Genomic DNA, 23,828 nt, shown 5'->3' with positions numbered 1-23,828 from the left:
TCCATTTACTCCCACCCCCCCGCGCCGCCCATGGGACAACAGGAGAGAAGCTGGGAGTGGGAGGAGCTGTGGGCACGCGGGCGGAGCCCAGTGCTGAGGAGAACAGCCATTGGCAGGTACGTATGGACAATGAGAGCCATGCGTTGATTGGTGGTCGTACCGTAAGTGGTGGGTGTGGCTCCGATTGTGACACGTAAGGTGATTGGCAAGCATGGAGCGACGTTATCTACGTCGTGATTGGCTGAGCACAGGCATGCGGGCGGGATTTCTGACGTTTCTCCGGTGAGCGGGTGTGCTGTCAAGGGGGCGGGACTACCGGTATGACGGGGGCGCTCATTGGCGAGCGAGCCGCGCGTCGGCGAGGCTTCCGGCGCCAACCTGTGTATGATTGGTGCAGCGCGACGTGTGGGCGGGGCCAGGACGCGAGGCCCGAGGCGCTATAAGAGCCGCCGTTTGGCGCCCAGGGGAGGCAGTCGGGGGGGAGTCTCCGTGTGCGCGGCGCTGGGTTTGGGTGGCCTCTCCCCCGCTGGCAGGATGTTCGAGGCGCGGCTGGTGCAGGGCTCGGTGCTGAAGCGGGTGCTGGAGGCGCTCAAGGACCTGATCACCGAGGCCTGCTGGGACCTGGGCTCGGGCGGCATCAGCCTGCAGAGCATGGACTCCTCGCACGTCTCGCTGGTGCAGCTCACGCTGCGCTCCGAGGGCTTCGACACCTACCGCTGCGACCGCAACATCGCCATGGGGGTCAACCTGGCCAGGTAGCGGGGCGGGGGGGCAGGCCCCTCAGCGGCGGGCGGGAAGCGGGCAGAGCCGTGGGGGGAGGGGGTGGGGGTTACTGACTGGCGCGAGAGAGCGAAATTCGCGGGGGGCGAGTGGTGTCTCGCGCCGTTTCTGCCGCGCGCGCGCGCTGCCCGCGAGCGGAGGTGACGTCATTTCGGCGCCAGTCGCACAATGCCCCGGCCGCGCTGGCGGGAAAGCTGCACGCGGGGGCGGGGCCTGGGCCGGGGGGGCCCGAGTGCCCGGGCCTGGCCTGGGCGGGGCGCTCCGGGGCACGGTGGCCGGGGGCGTCCGGGGAGCGGGGTCCGAGTTACGGCTTCTCGCCCCCCTCCGCGTGCGCCCCCCACCGGCGGCCTTGCCACCTGCCCTGGCCCGCGCGGGTTGGGGGCGGGGGGTCAGGCTGAACAGCCCCCGGAGCTGCCATGTCGCAGGGGCGGATCTCCGTTCCCCGCCTGCTGTTGGCGTTGATGCGCTGGAGGCAGCCGCATGAAAGCGGTGTGTGAAACAGACACCCCTCCCTCCCCCTGGGTTTCCTGCCCATACCACTTTGGTGCAGTCTGGCTGAGCGAGTCCTCTTGTTCTTTCCTAGTATGTCCAAAATACTGAAGTGTGCTGGCAATGAAGACATCATCACCCTCAGAGCAGAGGACAATGCAGATACGCTGGCTCTGGTATTTGAGGCACCAAGTAAATATCTCGACTCCAAATCTTTTCACAATTAAGATACAACTTCTTTAGTTCAGTTATGAAGCACAATTGGGGTGAAATCTTGTAATTCTGCATTTCTGAACAGCTCATCAGTGCCTTGGCTTCCTTTGCTGTTCCAGAATTAAAATATATGCATATCTTTGAACTATCAGTCATTATTTAACTTTATTAAGCACTATATTGTGGGTAGACTTCAGTGGATATTTGTCTAAAGAATAATTGTGGCCTTGGGGATAGTCACAAAGTGGCAGCAAGAAAAACCTAAAACATTATTTGATTTCTTTATCAAATTAAGACTACACTGAGGAAATCTTCTGGGACAGAATCTAACCAACATCCCTAGCTTTAATATTTTAGAACAATTCTGGTCAAATATATCCTATCTTTTTAGATCAGGAGAAGGTCTCTGATTATGAGATGAAGTTAATGGATTTGGATGTGGAACAACTTGGAATTCCAGTAAGTCTTGTCTCCCCTGCTGACCTAAATTAGATTATTGGGTTTTACAAATAAGTCTACAACTTGAAAGTTTAGTTGTCATAAAATGTTTTGTGACTTTCTTCCTGTTAAGAAATGTAATAAACCTAAACTTTATTTCAAGGCAAACTTAGTTTCCCAACAAAGCTCTCATTAAATTTCAGCAGAAGCTTTAGACTTGTTTCTGTGTGATATTTTTGGCCTAAATCTGCTGTCTCTCTGTCTCACATGCTAATGTACAAGCTCTTGCTGACTTTTCACTTGTAAAATCCCTTAAAATAACAAAACAGCATTAATTGAAGTCCACAATAGAAGGTACACCTTATATGTAAATATTTATCATTACATACTGGTTCTAGTTTGAATAGACTAAAGCAGCATAATGGGACTCGGTGGTACTGACTCTGGAAGCAAAACAAACATGCTTGGGTAATTAACTTTCAGTGCAGCAAACTTCACTGACTCAGTCAAGCTGTTTTTCCATGTCCATAAAGATCTTACAGACTAAATAAGGCTGTATAAGTATCCCTTTTATGGCTTCTTTGCTTTAAGTGGATTTTCATAAATATAGCTAAGAAGTTAGCAAGCTTAGATGGACTCTGAAATAGAATCAGCCTGTAAGTACTGCAGAGCCAATGTAAGTAAAAAGCTACAGACTTGAAAGTTAGCAGATAAAACTGAAAATGCCAAGGCCAGATCTTGCTAACAAGCTGCTGTTTTTTTCAGCCATAGTTCAGATTAGAACTGCACCTCAGAATATTGAAGTGGAATAATAGGATTTTCTTTTCTGAAAGAATGCAACAACTTTTGTCTTGAATAGAAGTGACAGAGTACAAAAGTTTGTTCAGGTACTGTTAGAAACTATATCTAAGGTTGTCTTCTCACAGGAACAAGAATACAGCTGTGTAGTGAAAATGCCTTCTGGTGAATTTGCACGGATCTGCAGAGATCTCAGCCATATTGGAGATGCTGTTGTCATCTCTTGTGCAAAAGATGGTGTAAAATTTTCTGCCAATGGAGAGCTAGGAAATGGAAACATCAAGCTGTCACAGACCAGTAATGTGGATAAGGAGGAAGAAGCTGTAAGTTTGGTGGTGGTCTGAAAATTTTCTAAAATACGGGGACTCGAGTATCTCACTACTGTTGGAGCAGGAGCAACTTTCGAGTCATCAATTCTCTGCAAATTTTTCAGAAAGTCCAGCCTACCTGGCTGGGTCTAGAGAACTGACAACCTACAACATTCTGGGTCTTTCCTGTCTCTAATACAGGGCTGAGTAATACATGGGTATCAGAAAAATGGGAGGTGGGTGGGGGAAATGTTACTAGTGTTCTGGCTGGCGTTTGCTCTGTTGTGGGAGAAAATTGCTGTCACTGCGGTTGCAACTAATAGTTGATAGGTGCCCAGAAGTTCCTTCTTGTGCCATGCTACATTTATGGGCTATGAGAACATAAAGAAATCTGTCCCTGAAAAAGGTTCAGAAATGACATGAATACTTAATGGGGCTCTACTGATCATTGTCCTTGCTTTTAAGAGAGCATTGTAGTCTTAATTCATGATTGGTGGTTTTGATTTCTTCCTGTTAGGTTACAATAGAGATGAGTGAGCCAGTCCAGCTCACTTTTGCATTGAGGTACTTGAATTTTTTCACCAAAGCCACACCACTGTCACCTACAGTTACACTTAGTATGTCTGCAGATGTTCCACTAGGTAAGTAATACTGCTTTCAGTTCTTCAAAACAATTTTGTATAGCTACACCACTTCTAAGCTGCATTGTAAAGTCTCAACGCTGGCCTAAACTACACTGTTTGTTGGAAGTGTTCTGAATAACTGACTTGCCTTTTTTCTCCCTCAGTTGTGGAGTACAAGATTGCGGATATGGGACACTTAAAATACTATCTTGCCCCAAAGATTGAGGATCAGCAAGATGGTTCTTAAAATGCACTAGGATCAAGGGAAGATCCCCTGAGAGCTGTTGAGAGATGAAAACTACTTTTCTGAGGAGGAAGGAAGCCTCAAATAATGCTGTTAGGCATGTTTGTAGATATTTCTCTGTAAATATTTTTTCAACTTATTTTTGTTTTGTATCTTCTTTGAAAAATGCTTGTATCTTTGCTATTCTTGACCATGGGTCTATTTACAACTTTTTAGATGCTGTTTTTAGAACCTACGCTTTAACTCTCTTTGGAAGTTGCTAGTTGTAAAGGGCCACAATATTGAAACATTGCGTTAGTGTAAACAGTGATCTCTCTAGGGCTTTACCTGTGAAACCTCAGTCAACTGAAGTTACTAAGTTTCTAAATGACTTAACAGAAAAAGAGCTCAGTTGTCACGATGTCCTTATCAAAATGGGAACTGTACTATAACTGAAATGTGAAAATGGTAATAAAATTTTTGAATCTTATTCTCAAACTATGACTAGACTTAACAGTAAGTCTGAATAGTACTGAGAATATTTATTTTGGTTTTAAGTCAAATGTATACCTCAGCATGAGCTCAGATATCAACATTATTTGTAACCCAATAAAAAAAAACTTGGAAGGCTTCTGGTATTTCATGTGACCATGACCTGTACCCATCAGCTTTTTAGTGGATAATCACATGACTGATTTTAAATACAGATAACTAATGTGGTGATTAAAAGATACTGCCATCTAGCCAATTTCAGTTTGCAGTTAAAATTAAACATTCCTTATTTGTTAGCAGTAACGGGAAGCCAAGTGCCATAAGTGAGTGTGACCGATGTCTCTTAAACAACTTGTATTTGAAACCTGCATACTTGTTTCGCAGCAGGTTGTCTCTTGATGTAAGAGGGGAAGTCTAAGGCCAGAGAGCACAGTGATCTTGATTGCACACACTGCAGCATAACCACAGACGGGGAAGCAGTTTGCCTAAACTAAGGCAACTTTGCATAGATATGCTTACTATGATTTAAAAGTGGTTTACATCAATTTTGATTAAGTGGATTACTTATTGACTCAAGCTTAATTGAAATTTTTTTAAATGTGTTTACAGAAGTGGCATTAAAATAATTAAGCATACCTCTTTCAACTATTGCAACTTTCAATTTCCAGACTTGTCTGACCATGTTAATAAACTGGAAATTTTGTAATCGCAGCTCAACTAAATTATCTGAACTTTCTTAAAATAGTGTTAAGATGAATGACCAGTTCAAAATAACTTCTACTTAACTTGTATACAAAACAAATACAGCCTAATTTAATTTTGTTACTGATTGCAAAATTAGTGCACTAATACCACTTTTGGGTAAGACTTTTTGAAATACCAATAACTCTTCCCATTTTCCTTCAGCTTGTAACAAAGATGATGCATTATTTGATTTTTTTTTTCTAAAAACCATTTACAATCAATTGGAGTAAAAAACCTGTTAAATTGCAGCCAACATTTATATTAAAAGTTACTCAAATTCTCGGTAGGTCCAGGGAAGTGTCAGGGAGAATTCATTGCCTTGCTGGGGGCTGCAGTTTTCCCAGCTGCAAGAGTATTTGGTTAGCACTTTCCAATGTCAAATGCTTTGGGAGCTAGGTTGGTTTAAACTACCCCACAGGCCCATCCCTAGAGAAATTTGGCAAGAACTTCTGCTCTGCATGGAGAGGGTAATATATTTCTTAGACTGCTCATGACCATTAAAACGGGTGTTTGGGGGCCTGAGTTAACCAGTGTTCCAAATATAATTCAGCTACCATAATATTGCTCAAAGCATGCTTGTGTGCAGTGGTCACACTTAGCTGAAAGCCCTGTGAAACCTCCAACCATCTTCAGTTTTGTTAGTTACAAAATGACTGCACTCACTATCTGTTAGAATGATGTAGAGAGTCACAAGGTGGCAGCCGTAGGCTAAAACCAACACTGCTTTGCTATCTCAAACTACAACGGGTTTGAGGATAATATTTCTGCAGAAATTCCCCTGTGTAGCTGCTGTCAGACCATATCGCTCTGTAGGAGCATTAGAGCTGACTTTTTGAGACCCCCTAAACCTGTTTTTTAATTGATTATCTCTCAAAGCATTGAGGGAATTTCCTGTGCTCAACCAAATAGCCTGGCAGAGAGGGAGAATTGTGACGTGTCACCTAGGGTATGATAATCTCACTAGTTAGTCACCATCTTGCAGCATCTTCCACCCACCGGTGTTTGCAACAAATTTTCTTTTGTGGTCGCAGAGTGCGGCACTTTTCCCTATAATAACTAGGCAAAACAAATGAATATGCACATATACACATCCAAATCATGGTAATTTGTGTAGGGTGGTGGTGAGGTTGGTTTTTTTTGCAGACTCCATAATAAAAATAATGCTGTAAAGAGTGATACTTGTATGTTTGTTAATATCACTAATCACAGCTTCCCAGCTCACCAGTAAGTCTGCTGTGAACAATGATAGTTGTATGTTAATATCACTTCCCAGCAAGCCCCAGGACAAAATAAGGCCTGGGTGGGGTGGTCAGAGGGGGAAGGCTGTGGGAACCTGAGGCAATGGTCGAGGTGATGAGCTCCACTGCCATGTGGCCAGAGCCAGGGGTCAGCACCCAGGGCCAGCACATGCCTGTGTGGACAGAGCTGGGGCTGCATGACCAGGGGTCAGTGCCTGCAGCCGGAGCCGGGACTCACTGCTGCACAGCCAGGGCCAGGGGTGCCACCTTCTGCCAGCAGGGATCAGTGCTCACTGGTGTGTGGCTGGGACTGGGGATCAGCACGGGACGTGGCTGGAGCTGAGGGTCCATGCCTGATGATGCTCGGTCACAGCCAGGGGTCAGCACCCCTGGCCAGCTCCAGCTGCTGGAGCCCAGGGCCAGAGCTGGGGGCCAATGCCCACCGCTGAGCGGCTGGAGCTGGGGGCCAGAGGCCGGAGCCACATGGCCAGAGCTGGAGTTCAGCACCTGCTGCTGCGCACCTGCAGTCCCGCCTCTGGAGCCTGCCACCCAACCACCCCAGGGCTGAAGCCCGACCCCTGACTCCTCTGCAAGGTGGGTTGAGATTTCACCTTGCTCCTGCAGCATTGTGCCCCACCGGTCTCCACAGCTGGTGCAGGGTGGGAGGGGGGGGGTGCCGATCCTTTGCCCCCCTTCCTCATCACCCCCCCAAGAGGCTGTCGTGGCTGGATGAAAAGCCCCAGGTGGCTGCGTGCAGCCACGGTGGCCACATTTGAGAAACGCTGCACTAGAGAAACACCCCTTTGCAGTCTTTTAATCTGAATGTGGAGGTCTCAACCTTGCATGAGCTATTCATGGCTGCTGTTGGCATCCCTCTGCATAGCTGCTAGTCTCTCCCACGTGTCATATTGTCAGTAGATTGTTAGAAATGGTTTAGAGCACTTGGGTCTGGTGGTGCTGCCTGAATGCCTGTCATTGTCAGAGCCAAACGCTGCAACTGGTCTGGAGCAGTAAGTACCAAGTCAGTAAAGGATCCAGAGTCAGTGCCCCTCTTTTTCTCCTGTTATAGCACCTTTTCAGGTCTGTTTTAAAGGCCCAATCAGCTGCTCTCACTGTACATCAAATCATCAGAAATGATGAGGGGTCTGGAACACATGACTTACGAGGAGAGGCTGAGGGAGCTGGGATTGTTTAGCCTGCAGAAGAGAAGAATGAGGGGGGATTTGATAGCTGCTTTCCACTACCTGAAAGGGGGTTCCAAAGAGGATGGGGAAGGGGACTCAGAAACGTGATGTTGAACCGAGGAGCTGAGATCAGCTTTGGATTACTGTGAAGTGCAGGAATGGTTCTACGCTTCCATGGTGGTAATCTTTAATCACGTTTCACCATCGGAAATGAAGCGGGGCTAATGGTTGTAGCCTTGAGCTTCGCTTCCTGGTGCAACCCCCAGCCATACACCCTCCCCGACCCCCAATTGCACGACTCCCAGTGCTTCCGAAAAACCCACAACTTGCAATAAAGTTAGAGGTGCTGGCCACACTGCAGTTCCTGTGTTAAATGTGTGAAGTCATGCTGCGTAGTTATACAGCGACTGTGCCTCATCCGGTCAGTTGGGATGGCTGAAGGAATCTCTGGATCTAGCCCTTGGATTATTTTTGTTTGTATCTCTAGCACCTAAAGCCCTCGTCGTGGCTTGTTTGGCATTTTTTTGAAGTAAGCTTCTCGCTCTTGCTGGGGATCAAAGTTGGAAGGTGTGAACCCTAAACGCTGAAACGCCGGATGGCAAATAAAAAGATCCCAACATTTATTATTTATAAACAGCAGCTCATGATTTTGAGGGCTTCATAATTTTTTTATGTGGTGGGGAGCGGGGGCGGAGTGATTATGTGTTGCACAAACCTGTGTTATGTGTGTTCAGCCCTTTGGGTTGAAAAGTGCTGGATCAATGCAAGTGATCTGATACACTTTGTAAATAACTAAGAGTGGCCCTTTGAATTTATTGACCGATTTAGAAAGCTTCTGCAGGCAGCCTACCTGGGATTTTACCATCTTGAGTCAAAAATTGTGAGTGGGAAAAAAATACGAGGGAGATATTGATAAGTGCCTCATGAAACGACACTGCAGAATCCTTAATTGTAAGAGCAAGATGCTTGACAAAAAAAAACCAAACAAAACAACTGTCCAGAAATATCCGAAGTTGGGATCCCCCTCACCCACCAGCCCACACAGGACAGCTCTGAATTCAGCCAACAAGCCCCAGCGTGTCCCATTCATGTGACACACATGACACACAGCCCCAGCAGCTGGCACAAGCTGTCCAATCAGGTGCCACTCTTCAGCTACCAATCAAGGGCTTGGTTGTTGTTGGGTTTTTTTTTTTTTTTTAAAGAAGAAATGGGGTCAAATCAAAATGAGGTTTCGTGCCATAACCTGGAAGGAAATGAGGGTCAGGGGGAGTAAACTTCCTGGGGTTGGTTTGCACTAGGTGCAGGAGAGGGCACGGCAGGACTGGGAGAGATGGGCTTGGACAACAGGTACAGAACACTGTGGCAGTGAAATTTTTATTCTGCTTCTTCGTGCTAAAACCTTTGCATTTTGCACCTCTTGGGTGCACACGCTGAACTGGCTGGTTCGATCCGCCACCCAAGTGACAGAGCCATGCCATTCCAGATACGCTTATGAACAGCTCCCTTTTGAATTCTCCCTGTGAGCAGAGAGAATACTGTTCATCAGAACACTTCATCTACATTTGTTTAAAGGGGTAGTGGATCCAGGTCCTGGAGTTGGATGTTTCCAGGCTCTCTGGATCTCTCCTTGGAGTTTGTGACACTAGGGAGAATTTAAAACTTCTAAAGTGGTCCCTCTTTATCAGGGTTACGATTGAGAAAGAGTTTGTCGCCCTTACAAGGACAGGACAGACTCCCCCTGTAGAAGCAATCCTGGTGGGGCAGTGGGAGTGGAAGTTTATTTAAAAAAAACACCCTTTCCTGTGACACAGATCTGTCAGTGAGCCTGAGCTTTATTCTGGAAGTAAAATCAACTGACTTTTATGGCATGTAGAAGGTGGCTAGACATCATAAAAAAAAATTTTGGATTGCAGACAGATTTCAGCTGTAAAGAAGGGCAGGTAGGGAGCTAGATACTGCCCATTCTAGATCCCGAGTATATCCGTTGTTTTCAGTGGATGTACTCCAGATTGACGTTGATATAAACGAGAACATAAGACTCTGAGAGTTTCAATGGCTTGCTCTGAATCTCCACTTTATTGACAGTTACTAGCATTAACACCCAGGCTTTGATTCTTTTCTCATTTATACTGGGTGTAAATCGGACGTGATTCTAGAAAAGACTCTGGAGTTGCCCTGATGTAAAACTGGGGCAAGTCAATACAGAATTGGGCCCACTTTGCTCTCAGTGGAAATAAGTAGTTATGGCACAAGACTGTGAGTCAGGAAATCTGGGGATTAGTCCAGCATCTGGACCAGACTTCTGGTGAGTAAAGCACTTTTGTGACTCAGTTTTCCTCACCTGTAAAATGGAGATAATACCTAGCTCATGGATGTGGGGGGGACTTATTTAGTGTATATAAAAGTGCAGCGCAAAGTATTTCTTGTGCGGTGTCTGCCAATACCACGCCCTTCCTGGCAATTGTCATTGAATGTTGATAGTAGGTGAGGACGTAGGCCCCAAAAGTGAAGTGACTGAGGAGTGGGTTATCTCTGTCATCAGTAGCTGCAGAAATTAGAAATGTGTTTTGTCTGCTTGCTTTGTCCAAAAAGGAAGCAAAATACTGAATCGAGCCAATGGCTAAGACATTGCTGGCCATCTGCTACTAGGAACTGACCATTCATTTCTTCTGTCTTTTGGGATACAGCTAGGGTCTCCAGATTTAAGTTTAAATCAAAGCATATGCTCAATACATGCAGAGAGTACCTCTGACTTACCACTTGTGCAAGGTTTGCACGGGAAGAAGAGGCCTGCTGGCAGAGTTAGATGGGGTTGTGTTCAAGAAAGGGGGACGCGCCTTCAATTCGAGGGAGGTAGCGAGAGCTTGAAAAAGTATATTGTTCAATAAAAAGAAACGGAGGACTTGTGGCACCTTAGAGACTAACCAATTTATTTGAGCATAAAAAGCTTTCGTGAGCTGCAGCTCACTTCATCGGATGCATTCAGTGGAAAAAATCCACTGAATGCATCCGATGAAGTGAGCTGTAGCTCACGAAAGCTTATGCTCAGAGAAATTGGTTAGTCTCTAAGGTGCCACAAGTCCTCCGTTTCTTTTTGCGAATACAGACTAACACGGCTGCTACTCTGAAAATTGTTCAATAGATTATAGAGCTGGGCAGAATTCCCCCAAGTAATTTGGAGAATCAGGATATACACTTAGTGAGCAAAAATATTCTCAAGTTTTTCTGCTTTTAGTAAATAAAACAGGCAGTAAAAGCCTGGTGCAGGGAACTGCACTTTCCCTATCAGCTAAATGGCATTGGAGCGTCATGGTATCCAATAAATGCTGTTTAAATATGGGACTGCCCACTGGCTATAGAGCGCATGCAGACTGCAGAGCAGGTTTGAGGTCATTCCTTCAGAACCATAGATACCTGAGACCAGGATATGAGTCCTAAGCAGCAGTGGTTGTGGAAGGAACAGCTAACTTATCCTGGGTTTCAGACTTCCAGGAGATTTTTCTGGTGGCGGAATGCAGTGAGGGCTGGGTTGCTGACAGGCCAGCTTAGACATCGCCGCCTGCATATTGCTACAGAGGCATCGATGGCAGGATAAACGCAGGTTTCAGCTCCGAGAAAGCAAGGCCATCAGCTGTACAACAAAGCCAGATACGCCATCCTGGTGAGTACAATCTCAAATGGGTGTCACTGCCAGCAAGAAAACCACAGGGCTTGGATTCACAGCAAGATGAAATTACAGGGCACAAGTGTGGCTTGGCTAAATAAAGCTCCGGCACTGAACATCACCTCCTTCGCAGATCTAATCTAGGTAGGCAAACAGGGAGCTGTGACTTCTGTTTTTCTGTTTTATTTTGATCCCTTCATCTCCTCCTCCCTATTGGCCTGTTCTGTCCACTTGTCTGTGTCTGGCCTGTCTTGTGATGGAGCGGTCTGGAGGAACAGGCAATTCCATTTTGCAACAACTTCCAAGGTTTTGAAGTTTGTTTTTGTTCCACAATGACATGAAAACTAAACGTTTCGAATGATTTTGCAAAACAGATCTGTGTCCGAGTGTTTAGACTCGGAGGCGTAGCCGTGTTAGTCTGTATCCACAAAAACAACGAGGAGTCCGGTGGCATCTTAAAGACGAACAGATGAATTTGGGCATAAGCTTTTGTGGGTAATTTGTAGACTGGAAACCTTGGTTTTCAATTCACATCTTTCTCTGGTCCAAAGTGACCAGGGAACCCCAGACCTCAAAAGCCTTTGTGTCAAAAGCAGCATGTCTCTGTAGAACATGACGTCCTCAACAAAATAGAGTTGAATAAGGAGCGAGCTCTCTGGGGCAGGTTCTGTCTTCTGTGTTACTTGTCTGTGTAGTGCCTAGCATGGGACCTTGACTGAGGTTCCTGGATGCTAATGCAATATGTTTAATACCAAGCTTTATGGCCCCAGTTTAGGATGGTCTCGTGGCACGGGGTGTGTGTCCATGATCACAGTTAGCGTGTGCTCTGGGAGGTTTGGGTACATTTGTGCCTGTGTATAAATTATGACCAAAGGTGAGGCTTTGTTTTTTTTAAAACAACAAAACTTTGTAAAACCCGAATACAGGTGGTGGTTTAAATTCCACTGAAATCAGGTCTAGGTTTTTGTGGAATTCAATATTCCATTGTTGTAGTTGTTATCTAGGCTTTGCCACGCTGCGCTTGTGAAACTGAATAGGGCCTATGCTGAGTGAGGTATAAGGAGTGGACAAATAGCATAAATGCAGGGAAAGAATTACCTTTCTAAGGGAGGTTTCAAAGTAGCAGCCGTGTTAGTCTGTATCCGTAAAAAGATAAGGAGGACTTGTGGCACCTTAGAGACTACTAATAAATGTGTTAGTCTCTAAGGTGCCAAAGTACTCCTTTCTTTCTCAGGGAGTTGGCATATCCCACCACACAGCTCACTAGGCTTTATGTTCCCTGTATCGTCACTGTCACTACCCCATTCTGTGTCTCCGTTTCCCCCTCTGTAAAATGGGGATAAATGTGCTTTTTCACATTTGTAAACCACTTTGAGACCTGTGGATGGAAACGTGCTGTATAAAGGCCGGGTGTGGTGGTTTTTTGTTTGTTTTCTAAATGAGTTAAGGTGGTGTTAGGAACACAGGTCAGGAAAGTTGTTTCTTTTAGAAGTGACATTTAACCTTTCAAGAAACTCCAAGCATTGTGTTCTACCACACTGCCTTTTGTCCAGGCTGCTATAAGCAACAGCTCTGTTTGTTTCAGGTTATAGCTGATGACACGGCCTCCATGTTATGATGCCATCACGTACTAATCTAGCTGCTGGGATCCCCAGTAGCAAAGTGAAGTACTCCAAGCTCTCCAGTACTGACGATGGTTATATTGACCTGCAGGTAAAAGGGGAAAACAGAGGGAAACCTCCTTTTTTTTCTTCTTCTTCTCCTTCTTCTTATGTGACAAAAGTATCCTGCAGCTCTGATCTTGTTCCTTGTTGACCTCCATAAATATGGCGGGATGAGATTCCTCTCTGGCCCCTGTGTGCTGCTCTGGTCGGGTATAAGGCACCTACACAGCCTGCAGGAAGGGAAAGAAGAATTCCCCTGGCTTGTGCGCTGCTATGCTGGGCACGTGTCCCATTGTATTATGCTCCATGCGTGCACACGAGTGCCAGGAGAGGGAGTGCAGTCACAGTGTACGTGGCTGCGACCATTCAGGCTTGCGATGGGAGCATTGGGGAGGCTACCATAGCTTTGTACGGCCGAGAGGGCCGCTTGCACCGTGGTGCAGCCCAGAATCAGGAAGGGACAAAGGTGTCTTAAAGCCCCTCTCCTTTGGCTTGCACTTCCTCCAGCTGCGTCTCCAGCACGGAATCTGTGCCGGGCAGCGGAACGGCCCCGGGGATCATAGAATCATAGAATATGAGGGCTGGAAGGGACCTCAGGAGGTCATCTAGTCCAAGCTCCTGGTTATTTTAACAAGGTTAGATCTATATCTGTTCCTTTGCGGGGGGATGAGAAGACCCCATTGTGGAGTGACAGCTCTGAAGGGAACAGACGCTGCTGACACTTCCAAATCTGTCTGAGCTACAGCCGGATCTGGGAACAAGGGCATATGAATCCTTGCTCTGAAAGAACAGGGTGTTACGTGGGCAGAATTCCTCTGAGCCGATAGGCACTGAGGAGCTTACTTGATACGACCAAGCTGTTGCTGCTCTCGCAATCCCCCCGGCTAGGGAAGACCCCTGTGGTGGTTTCTCTGCTTGGTCTGAGTGCCGCCATCTGCCCCGCTCACCTCTAGGTGTGGGATTCGTGCCCACGCCAAAAACATGCTACATTTTAATGCCATTTAATATCTGCCTTCCCTGCAGTTCAAGAGGAGCCCACCCAAAATCCCCTACAAGGCCATTGCACTAGCCACTGTGCTGTTCATGATCGGCACCCTTCTGATTGTCATAGGAGCGCTTCTCCTCGCAGGATACATTAGCAAAGGAGTAAGTGGGCTAAATATCTTCTTAAATATGGTTTGTGTTCAGTGCCAAAAAAAATCCCCTCCTGCCAACTTTTATTTGTCTTAAATATGGAACTTCACTGCTAAGGCCTGTGGGCAGAGTGAGAGCTTTTCTCCCTGAATAACATTTGCCAGCGGCCCTGCTGCCCTTGGCTGTAATCCCATCTGCATTCTCTAGCTAGGCGTGATTGGGGCTGGTCTGTGCTTGCATAAGGAAAAATGATGTCCTGCCAGCTACCAGTACTGACCCATCGTGGTGACGGGAGTGCTGGGCTTGCTGTCTTTCAGAGGAGACGTCCAGCTAAGGTCCTGATCACTGCTTTTGACTAAAGATCTCATGGCCCCCTTCTGGAGGAGTGTTCTGGCCAAACTATAGTCCATAAAATTGTAGTTTTGGTTTTTTTTATTATTATTATTTCTTGCTTGCCCATCTAGGCATTTAAGCTGCACTCAAGGTAGTCGGTACCTACATTTGTGCCTGTCACTCCACTTGGATACAGTATTCTTCTCCTTCTAAAGCTGTTACGCCATGTTGCTTCAATAATGGCTGCTGCTTACCACTCCAGAGCTGGCTACATTTTAGAGGTAGATGAATTGATCGCTAAATAGATAGGACTTCAGGATTTGACCCTTGTTCAGGTGCAATGCCAGTTCACAGGAGAGTTTTCCCTTTGCAAAGTTTGCAGGCCTTGGCTTGTGCTGGGCAGTTTTGTTTTGTTTTTAAAGCATCACAAAGTTGCACTGTTTCCAAGCTGCAAAAGGAGCCATATAAACCGAATGAGAACTAACAATAGTTCCCCTCCCCTGTGCCTTGTCAAGTAAAACATTAATCACATTGGAGCTGCTCTGGTCTAGAGTGATTTTTAAAATCAAGCCTGGCACAGAGTGAACTGGCCCTTTATGGACAGCTGGGCTCAGCTCCACCTGGGCCTAGTTATCTGCCTCCCAGAGGATGACAGATTTAGGCCAATGGTCAGACATCACATGATGGTAGCCTGCTTTGTCAGACAGGGGAAGAACAGGAGCTAGGAGAGGTCTCCGGAGAGTCTCAGAGCCTGGAGTGGGCCTGACAGTGTACAGTGGTCGAGAGGAGGAAGAAGTTGTCCCTACCAGCTGGAGGGACAGGTCTGGCTAGAGTTACCTATAGTGAGGGGCAGAAGCAAATCCTTAAGAAGGAATTAAAAGTCCAGGAGAAGAAGGCCAAGAGACTCTTGGTTTGAGTTAGTTTGTGTTAATAAACCAGACTCCACAAGGGCCGAGAAGGTCGGAGCACTGCTTATGGTGGTTGCTTGTCTGGGCGAGGAGGGAAACTGAGGCAGGGCCAGGGTGGGACACCAGTTGAGGCAAGCTTCTGTTACAAAGCCTTTGCTTTGAGGATTTATTAATTTTCTCCTGTTTCTCTGCTTCTCTCCTCCAGGGAACAGACCGAGCTATCCCGGTATTGATCATTGGAATCCTGGTGTTCTTACCAGGCTTTTATCACTTGCGCATCGCGTACTATGCTTCCAAAGGCTACAGAGGTTACTCCTACGATGACATTCCAGATTTTGATGACTAAAACGCACCCTGGAACCAGGGAGCGTGGCTCAAGTTATAACGAGCTTCGTGTTAAGGGATGTTAGTTAACTTGACCCTGGGTATCAAAGATGGAACATGTAAGAACCTAAACTAAGTAGATTTATCAGTGGATGCAATTTCCTCATTCTGTAAATATTTTATTGCCAGCTTTTTTGTGTTTACATGAATTCGACAGGCACGATTGCAACATTAGGTGAAGCAAAGGATTTACTGTAGGAGGAGCTCTTCTTGTTTCGAATGGGAGGTGGTTCTTGGGCAAGCCAAGCTGAGCAGTTGCCCAAAGGAGAGATGAACGGTATATAATTTCAGCAAAAATAAAAATGATTTTTGTCTAAAGAGATTTATATTTCTAATGGAGAGTGTATTGTAGAACATATATTGCCTTTCAAATAGATCAAAGCTATAGCAAGGATCTTTGTGGCAAACAAATATAATACATCCAATTTTGCACTGCTGCATAATCATCAAAATAATTCCAACGTCATCATTCACCATCATAGATTTGCATCTGGAATGTTGACCTATTTGCCAGTCTGATGCAAATGGGAGAGGAAGTTGGATGTGTGCGCCATGATTTAGCGTGCATTTGCCATACAAGAACCCCTGTCAGGCTGATAAGTCCACTTACCTGACAAACACATTCCTTGAGTGCCAGCTGCTTCCCACCCTGCTGTTAATTTTGCTAAGGCTTATTGGTCATCCTTTCATAAGGACGACTTAAGATTTTGCTTAATGAAGGATTTTAAACAAACTTTGTGGCGAGGCAGGATGAAGAATTGAAAGCTGGGCCCTGGACCTGAATGTTTCATATCGTAAAATTCTGGTTTTGAATACTGGTGACCATTAGGAAGTTCAGATCCCCTCTTTGCAGACTGGGCTCATCTGTTTATATGTGTATTTGAGGTCATTTGGCCCTAGATTTAGACCCTGTACTGTACATAATACCCTAAACATATGAAAAGAAAAGCTATGCTTGGACAGTGCTGCACGTTATCCGCTTCTATTGCTCTGTTAGCTGCATTTTGTCAGATTATTCTGGAGATTCAGAAGAAACGGAGGACAACGGGTAGATTTCTGCTTGATGTCAATAAGAGCGAAGTGGCTTCCGAGGTGTAATTGAACTGGGTGTCCCAAGAAGCAAGTATGGAACGATAAATTGTAATGTAAAATTCAAGCATATGCATTAGTATGAATAAACTGCACTATAGTCGATGTGTGGTTCATAAGCATGTCTCTTTTAAATCCGAAGACGCTCATATACAAAAAGAATGATTCCCAAACTTCCTGGAAGTCATTCTGCCTGGTACCAAGATTGAGCCTTCGTTGGGATCTGCCATTGTCTACTACCTCCTCTTCCAGTATTCATGCTGCCATCTGCCAGAGACAGTGGGCAGGAGTTTGCCAGGATGGAGTTTTGAGCAGCTTCATCTTCATTATGGGCTCACATGCAGCGAGCTGAAAGGCGGGGGGGTGCATTGAGTCCCAGTGCTCACCATCAAGGTGGCGGGAGGGGGAAGCCTAGAGTTAACACACCATGTATTGCAGCAGTTCCTGGAGCCCTTGTGTGAGAGACTGAGAGGCCGACCCTCATATGTTTAGCGGGTCAGGAGGGGCTCCAGTCCATCCTGGTGCTTCTCATCTAATTCCCATAGGATAGGTTTACAGCTCGTAAATGCAGCCTGAACTGCTTCACATTGGGCCCAGACCCTGAGTGGGGGAGTCTGCTGAAGCTGGAGGGAGCAAGAATGGGATTTATTTACCTTAAGGAGTTATCTCAAAGCGTAAAATGTGGAGGCTAAGCTTTTTTAGAAGAGTGGGCCATCTTGGGTAGAATGGCTGAAATCAATAGCTTGGTCTCTACCTTCCCATCCACAATGCCAACTCTTGAAGGGTAACTATGTTGATAGAAGGAGCACCTTCTGAGCCTATCAAGGGGCTGCGCAAGCAGTTGTCAAACATGAAAATCAGTAATTGGAGGATGGGTTTAATCAAATGTAACAGGACATCTTATTCCTGGGAGACTTGTGCCTCCACCTACCTTCTAGAAGAAAGCACAATACCCTGGGATCCAGCTCTGAGAGAGAGACATTTTAACTGAAGCCGGCACAGGGTACGTGGCTTGACAACCAATAGATCAGTTGCTTTCTATTTTATATATCCAAACTATAGAACCATAGACATGTAGGACTGGAGGGGACCTCAAGAGGCTATCCAGTTCTTTGCCCTACCCTAGGGCAGGATTACCGTCTCTGACTGGTGTTTGTCTGACCTGTTCTTATAAACCAGGCAACTGGAGCATTTTTATTTTATTTTTTTTTGAAGGCAAATGTGTGTTTGTGTTCCAGTAGAACACAGGCCCCAGACCAGGGTCCTGTACAGAGACAGACACTGAGGAGGGACTTCCTGACTCATGATTTTCAAAACTGTCTCGTGCTTCTTTGGGGTGCCTTATTTTGTATTGTTTTTTCCTTTTGTACACATCTTTGGGGACCAGGCGCTTTCTGAAAATGGGGCCCCTTTAACGTGTCAAGTTGGGAACTTAGAAATTAAGGCACTCAGAAATCTCAGGTCACTTGGCATTGTATGCCAAATAGCCAAGTGGCCTTTATTGCACCCATGTAACACGGGAGGGAACTTCTGGCTGCTACAATAGGGACACTGTTCTAGTCTTGACTCCCCCACAGGCCTAGTCTGTAGCTGTGGGCAGGTCGTTTATGGCCTGATTATTGAAGAGGGGGTAAGCAAAGGCAGCTGCCAAGGTTGTTCCAGGCGTCTGAAAGGCCACCGTCCCCTCTCCATCTGTTCCCCTAGCTACAAAACATGGTGATGGCAATGCCCATAGTTATCAGCCGGCAGTGGTGGGAGCTGAGACTTGGTGGATGTGAGAGTCTCAAAGGAAAGCTGCTCCTCCCATGCAAAGTAGCACTTCTAGTGCACGCCACACACGTGTTGAGGCTCAGGTGAGAATTTTTCTGGGCAAACATCTCCCATATAACAGGTTGATTTGAGACAATAGTGCTCATTTTTAAGTTCCCTTTGGTTTTCTGCCTCCCTTTCTCTTTTTCCCTGTACACTCTTGTGTTCTGTGCTAACCTCCAAGTCCTGATTCCCCTCCCCCCCCGCACACACACACACACTTTTTTGGGGGGGTCTAAATTCTATTCCCTGGGTTGTTGCACTGTCCTTAATTGAGTGACTTGCACGTTAGGGCCAAGGGAACGGATTGATTGAACGCAGGATGTCAGTTCTCCCTGACTGCTGCTTTAACCCATCTGTTGGAAGGAAATGAAATATACACGTGCCTCTCTGCTGTGCTGTGTCATGCTGGCTCAGCGCTTCACCCTTCCTGACATTGTTCACTCTCTGGTCAGATGTCACTGCCACTTCCCAGATGTTGTTACATACCGGCTGGGAGCAGCTGAAATCCATCAAGTGAGAGCCAAGACCAGAGAGGAAGGTGGCAGCTGACGCCAGGCAATGAGTCAGCGTTGTGTCTGCAGCTGACATGGCAGGTGAAAGTTATATTTTAGGAAGGTGGAGGAGAGGGGAAGAAGAGGTTTTAAAGTGAAAGTGAGGATTATACAAGGGGGCTTGTGGATAAGGTAACATAAAAAGTGAGTTTCTGACCTTCCTACTTGCAGAGAAACACTTAACAGTGTGACCCAAGTGCTCTCTGAAGGCTCTGAAACCAGGAGGCAAAGAAAAATCACCCCACATTTATAGTTTTTTTAAGCCAATCTGATAATTTTTGAATGCCTGTGGATAGCAATGTTGGTGTCGATACGATGCTGTAGTAACACCGATGCCTGTTTCCCCCATTAAGAAGAGCTCTTAAGATTTAGACAATGCGCAGCATGGGAATAATCCAACAGAAGGCTCGGGGACAAAGAACAGTAGGGGTAGGTGCTGGTGAAGGGGTCCTGACCTCACGCACTCGCTACAGGGCCTGAATGCAGCCAGACTCCAGTCAATGGTAGATCCCAGGTTCTGGGTATCTCACCTCTCTGCTGCTCCTGCCACAATCCATAAAAACTGCCGTGTTTCTGCCCTAACACTGTATCCTGCTCCCAAGGAGGCTGCTCCCCAGACTGTGCTAAGGCCTTTTCCTCCTGCTAGGGATAGAGCTGACACGAGCTGAGAGAGAGGTGGCCACCAGCAGCTTTAAGCTCAGAAATGCCAAGGATAATTAAAGTGGATCTTCTAACACTTCCTAGGGAGACGTGAAGTCCTTTTAGACAGCAGAGCTGAGCCAAGTGCTTTCATTTAAGCTTAGAAAGACTGAGCCAGCCAGGCGACTGTACTCTGAGTGATACAGTGATATAGAGGCCACTGACTCAGGTTCTTTGAGTGTCTTTGGGTGAGCTTGGCCAGAACAAAGAGGGAAATTGTAACACAGGGCCCGGGTCTTGGAACAGACCTGTCATCCAACACCCTGTTTCAAGATTCTGGCTGATGGGTGGAGTCCAGTCACCGAAGGGTCTTGTGAAAGTTTGGAAGTAACACTTTGTACGAGAGACCTTGCTCAATGAAAGCGAGAGGGGTCAGGAGAAGTACTTTTAAGAAGCACTTGGCAGCATCCCAGGGGAAAAATCTGGCAGAAGTAGACGGCTTAATGGAGAGAAGCTGTAGGAAAGGCCAAATAGCAGGTCCTGGGTTTTAGGGAAGAACCATAGAGTGTCCAAAGGGTTAAGTTAGCACTGCACAATTCTGTTGAATAAGGAAAGTCCTGACGCTCTGCTGAATAAGGAAGGCTTTTGACACAGTCTCACATGACATTCTCATAAGCAAAATAGAGAAGTAGGTGCATAACTGGTGGAAAGGCCATACTCAAAGAGTAGTTATGAATAGTTTGCTGTTAAACTGGGAGGGTGTATCTTGTGGGGTCCTGCTGGGGTCAGTCCCAGGTCTGGTACTAGTCAATATTTTCATTGATGACTTGGATAATGGTGTGGGGAGCAGGCTTTTAAAATTTGCAGATGACATCAAACTGGGAGGGGTTGCAAGCACTTTGGTATACAGGATGGGGGGAGGGATAGCTCAGTGGTTTGAGCATTGGCCTGCGAAACCCAGGGTTGTGAGTACAATCCTTGAGGGGGCCATTTAGGGATCTGGGGCAAAAATTGGGGATTGGTCCTGCTTTGAACAGGGGGTTGAACTAGATGATGTGCCCCAAGTGGAGTGCCCCAAGGGTCGGTCCTGGGGCCGGTTTTGTTCAATATCTTCATAAATGATCTGGAGGATGGTGTGGATTGCACTCTCAGCAAATTTGCGGATGATACTACACTGGGAGGAGTGGTAGATACGCTGGAGGGGAGGGATAGGATACAGAAGGACCTAGACAAATTGGAGGATTGGGCCAAAAGAAATCTGATGAGGTTCAATAAGGATAAGTGCAGGGTCCTGCACTTAGGATGGAAGAATCCAATGCACAGCTACAGACTAGGGACCGAATGGCTAGGCAGCAGTTCTGCGGAAAAGGACCTAGGGGTGACAGTGGACGAGAAGCTGGATATGAGTCAGCAGTGTGCCCTTGTTGCCAAGAAGGCCAATGGCATTTTGGGATGTATAAGTAGGGGCATAGCGAGCAGATCGAGGGTCGTGATCGTTCCCCTCTATTCGACATTGGTGAGGCCTCATCTGGAGTACTGTGTCCAGTTTTGGGCCCCACACTACAAGAAGGATGTGGATAAATTGGAGAGAGTCCAGCGAAGGGCAACAAAAATGATTAGGGGTCTGGAACACATGACTTATGAGGAGAGGCTGAGGGAGCTGGGATTGTTTAGCCTGCAGAAGAGAAGAATGAGGGGGGATTTGATAGCTGCTTTCAACTACCTGAAAGGGGGTTCCAAAGAGGATGGCTCTAGACTGTTCTCAATGGTAGCAGATGACAGAACGAGGAGTAATGGTCTCAAGTTGCAGTGGGGGAGGTTTAGATTGGATATTAGGAAAAACTTTTTCACTAAGAGGGTGGTGAAACACTGGAATGCGTTACCTAGGGAGGTGGTAGAATCTCCTTCCTTAGAGGTTTTTAAGGTCAGGCTTGACAAAGCCCTGGCTGGGATGATTTAACTGGGAATTGGTCCTGCTTCGAGCAGGGGGTTGGACTAGATGACCTTCAGGGGTCCCTTCCAACCCTGATATTCTATGATTCTATGATTCTATGATCTTCTGAGGTCCCTTCCAACCCTGATATTCTATGATGAGAATTCAAAATGTCATTGTCAAATTGGAGAATTGGTCTGAATTCACAAAGATGAAATTCAATAAAGACAAGCTCAAGCGTACTTTTTAGAAAAATCAAATGCACAACTGCAAAATGGGAAATAACTGGCTAGGTGGTCGTGCTGCAGAAAAGGATCTGCGGGATCAGAAACTGAATATGAGCCAACAATGGGATGCAGTTGTGAAAAAGCTAATATCATTCTGGGGTGTATTAACAGGAATGTTGCTTGTAAGACATAGGAAGTAATTGTCCCGCTCACCTCAACCATTGTAAGGCCTCAGCTGGAGTACAGTGTCCCGTTCTGGGGTACCACACATTAGCAAAGAGGTGGACAAACTGAAGAAGAGTAACAAAACTGGGAAAAGTTTGAGAAAATCTGATCTGTGAGTAAAGGTGGAAAAGAATGGGTATGTTTAGTCCTGAGAAAAGCACTGAGAAGGGGCCTGGTAACAGTCTTCAAATACGTGAAGGGCTGTTGTCAAGAGAACGGGGATCAATTGTTCTCCAGATCTACCGAAGGTAGGACAAGAAGTTGGGTTTAAGCTGCAGCAAGGGAGATTTAGGCTAGATATTAGAAAAAACTTTCAAACAAGAAGGAGTTAAACTCGGGAATAGCCTTCCACGGGAGGCTACGGAATCCTTATCACTGGAGGTTTTTAAGAACAGGTTGGAGAAACACCTGTCAGGGGTGCTTTAGGTTGACTTGTTCCTGCCTCAGCACAGGGGGCTGGGCTTGATGACCTCTCGAGGTCCCTTCCAGTCCGACATTTCTATGATTCTGCGAAGGAAGGGATTGAAATTCTGCTGCAGTTGTGAGCTTGATTTGATGTACTAGCTGGGGAATTCTCATGTTCTGATGAATTGGTTCACCCTGGACCCTGCTGATTCCCTTCTTGTCACCTAGGGGAAGTGCAGAGGGTCCCCAAAGGGTGTCCCTTTTTCGGTTGATGCCATGCAGGGGCCTTGAGGGGAATTCTAGAAATGTAAATCGAGTAAAATTGTACTAGATTGTCCAATCTGCCCCCCTGCAAATGATCCTGACAGCGCATATTCTAGTGTTTAGGGAAGAGTGGGTACAAAAGTGGGAAAAGGAGACAGAATCCTAAGAAGAAGAGCAAGGAAGCTGTATGGATGCTCTCCTGGTTCAGTAACTCTTGCATAATGCTTTTGCTTTAGGGCAAGAGGTTATGTTTCCTCAGCGTTGGTTTCAGTGTCCCAGCTCTCAGGGCCTGGAGCTGTTCTGAGGAAGAGTCTAATTAAAAACTCACCCCTGGGAGGCACTGAGAGGTCGGGGGGGGGAGGGGGGAGAGGGGAGAGGCAGCAATTATTACCCAATATCCAAAGTGATGTGGTTGGAGCTATGGGCACTAAATTCTGCTTACTGTTGGATTTAACGAGTTTAAATGCCATGTTCTTTGCAGGACCTTTGCTAACCCGCCCGCCTCCCTGAACAGCCTTGTGGTAGGTGCCGTGGGGCCGCCCAGAGTGGCTACCTCATCCTCTTGTCTGACAGCTTCCCTACTGAGCCTCTACTCCAGCATCACTGGTGGCAGGTGCTAATGTGAATGGAAAATCTTCACGCCAGATGCAGAAGTTCCCAGCAGCTGTTATGGAGATGTAAACCCTCAGCAGTATTTGAGCGCACTCTGGTTTTGCAGCAAAGCTCTCAGAGCATCACACCTGTTACCCAAGAGGGATTTTGGACCGGCTGTAGGGACGTAAGCCTGATCCCATGGAAATCAATAGCAAAAGTGAGAAAGATTTCACTTTAAATAGGTACATAACTCGGCCCCTTTTGTGCGAGGCTCTCAAAGTGCTTAAGCAATAGATTACACTCAGTCTGTTACTCTCTGTAATGGGGTGGCTGGCCCATAGGTCGGAGCCCTCAAGCTAAACCTGCCCTGATGAGCCCCACCTGAGAGGAATCAGGTGATTCCCCACATAAAAGGCAGCAGGATGCTACCAGGAAGGGGATGGTTGAAAAAGTGTGTGAGAGGCGGGAG

At 46.5% G+C, this 23,828-nt stretch overlaps 3 protein-coding genes across 7 annotated transcripts in view; all 3 read left to right on the top strand.

Moving 5' to 3' along the window:
- Positions 1-409: 409 nt before the first annotated feature.
- On the top strand, positions 410-6,281 carry PCNA (proliferating cell nuclear antigen). The gene is made up of 6 exons (XM_073324850.2): positions 410-755; positions 1,364-1,461; positions 1,874-1,941; positions 2,847-3,041; positions 3,544-3,667; positions 3,814-6,281. Exons 1-6 carry the CDS (start codon positions 535-537, stop codon positions 3,894-3,896), a joined length of 789 nt encoding a protein of 262 aa, XP_073180951.1. The 5' UTR covers positions 410-534; the 3' UTR covers positions 3,897-6,281.
- A 2,496-nt stretch (positions 6,282-8,777) lies between these two features.
- TMEM230 (transmembrane protein 230) lies at positions 8,778-16,814 on the top strand. 5 transcript variants are annotated; one of them, XM_073325011.2, is made up of 6 exons: positions 8,781-8,880; positions 9,690-9,838; positions 11,018-11,194; positions 12,783-12,910; positions 13,885-14,007; positions 15,442-16,814. In XM_073325011.2, the coding sequence occupies exons 4-6, from the start codon at positions 12,812-12,814 to the stop codon at positions 15,580-15,582; spliced, it is 363 nt and encodes a 120-aa protein (XP_073181112.1). In that variant the 5' UTR covers positions 8,781-8,880; positions 9,690-9,838; positions 11,018-11,194; positions 12,783-12,811; the 3' UTR covers positions 15,583-16,814. The 5 variants fall into 5 exon arrangements, with proteins under 5 accessions (XP_073181110.1, XP_073181111.1, XP_073181112.1 ...); XM_073325010.2 differs by lacking the exon at positions 9,690-9,838 and having other exon boundaries at positions 8,779-8,880; XM_073325012.2 differs by lacking the exon at positions 11,018-11,194.
- A 2,136-nt stretch (positions 16,815-18,950) lies between these two features.
- SLC23A2 (solute carrier family 23 member 2) overlaps positions 18,951-23,828 on the top strand; it is a 128,294-nt gene continuing 123,416 nt past the window's right edge. The window contains exons 1-2 of the mRNA XM_078850674.1: positions 18,951-19,114; positions 23,247-23,576. The gene's annotated coding sequence lies outside the window, so the exon portion shown is untranslated. The remainder of the gene's footprint in view (positions 19,115-23,246; positions 23,577-23,828) is intronic.

The sequence above is a fragment of the Lepidochelys kempii genome, chromosome 26 (genome assembly GCF_965140285.1).
Source record: "Lepidochelys kempii isolate rLepKem1 chromosome 26, rLepKem1.hap1, whole genome shotgun sequence".
In the NCBI taxonomy this organism is placed as follows: domain Eukaryota; kingdom Metazoa; phylum Chordata; order Testudines; family Cheloniidae; genus Lepidochelys; species Lepidochelys kempii.
Note: the sequence above shows the minus strand (reverse complement) of the source record. Positions and strands in the feature narration are given on the sequence as shown.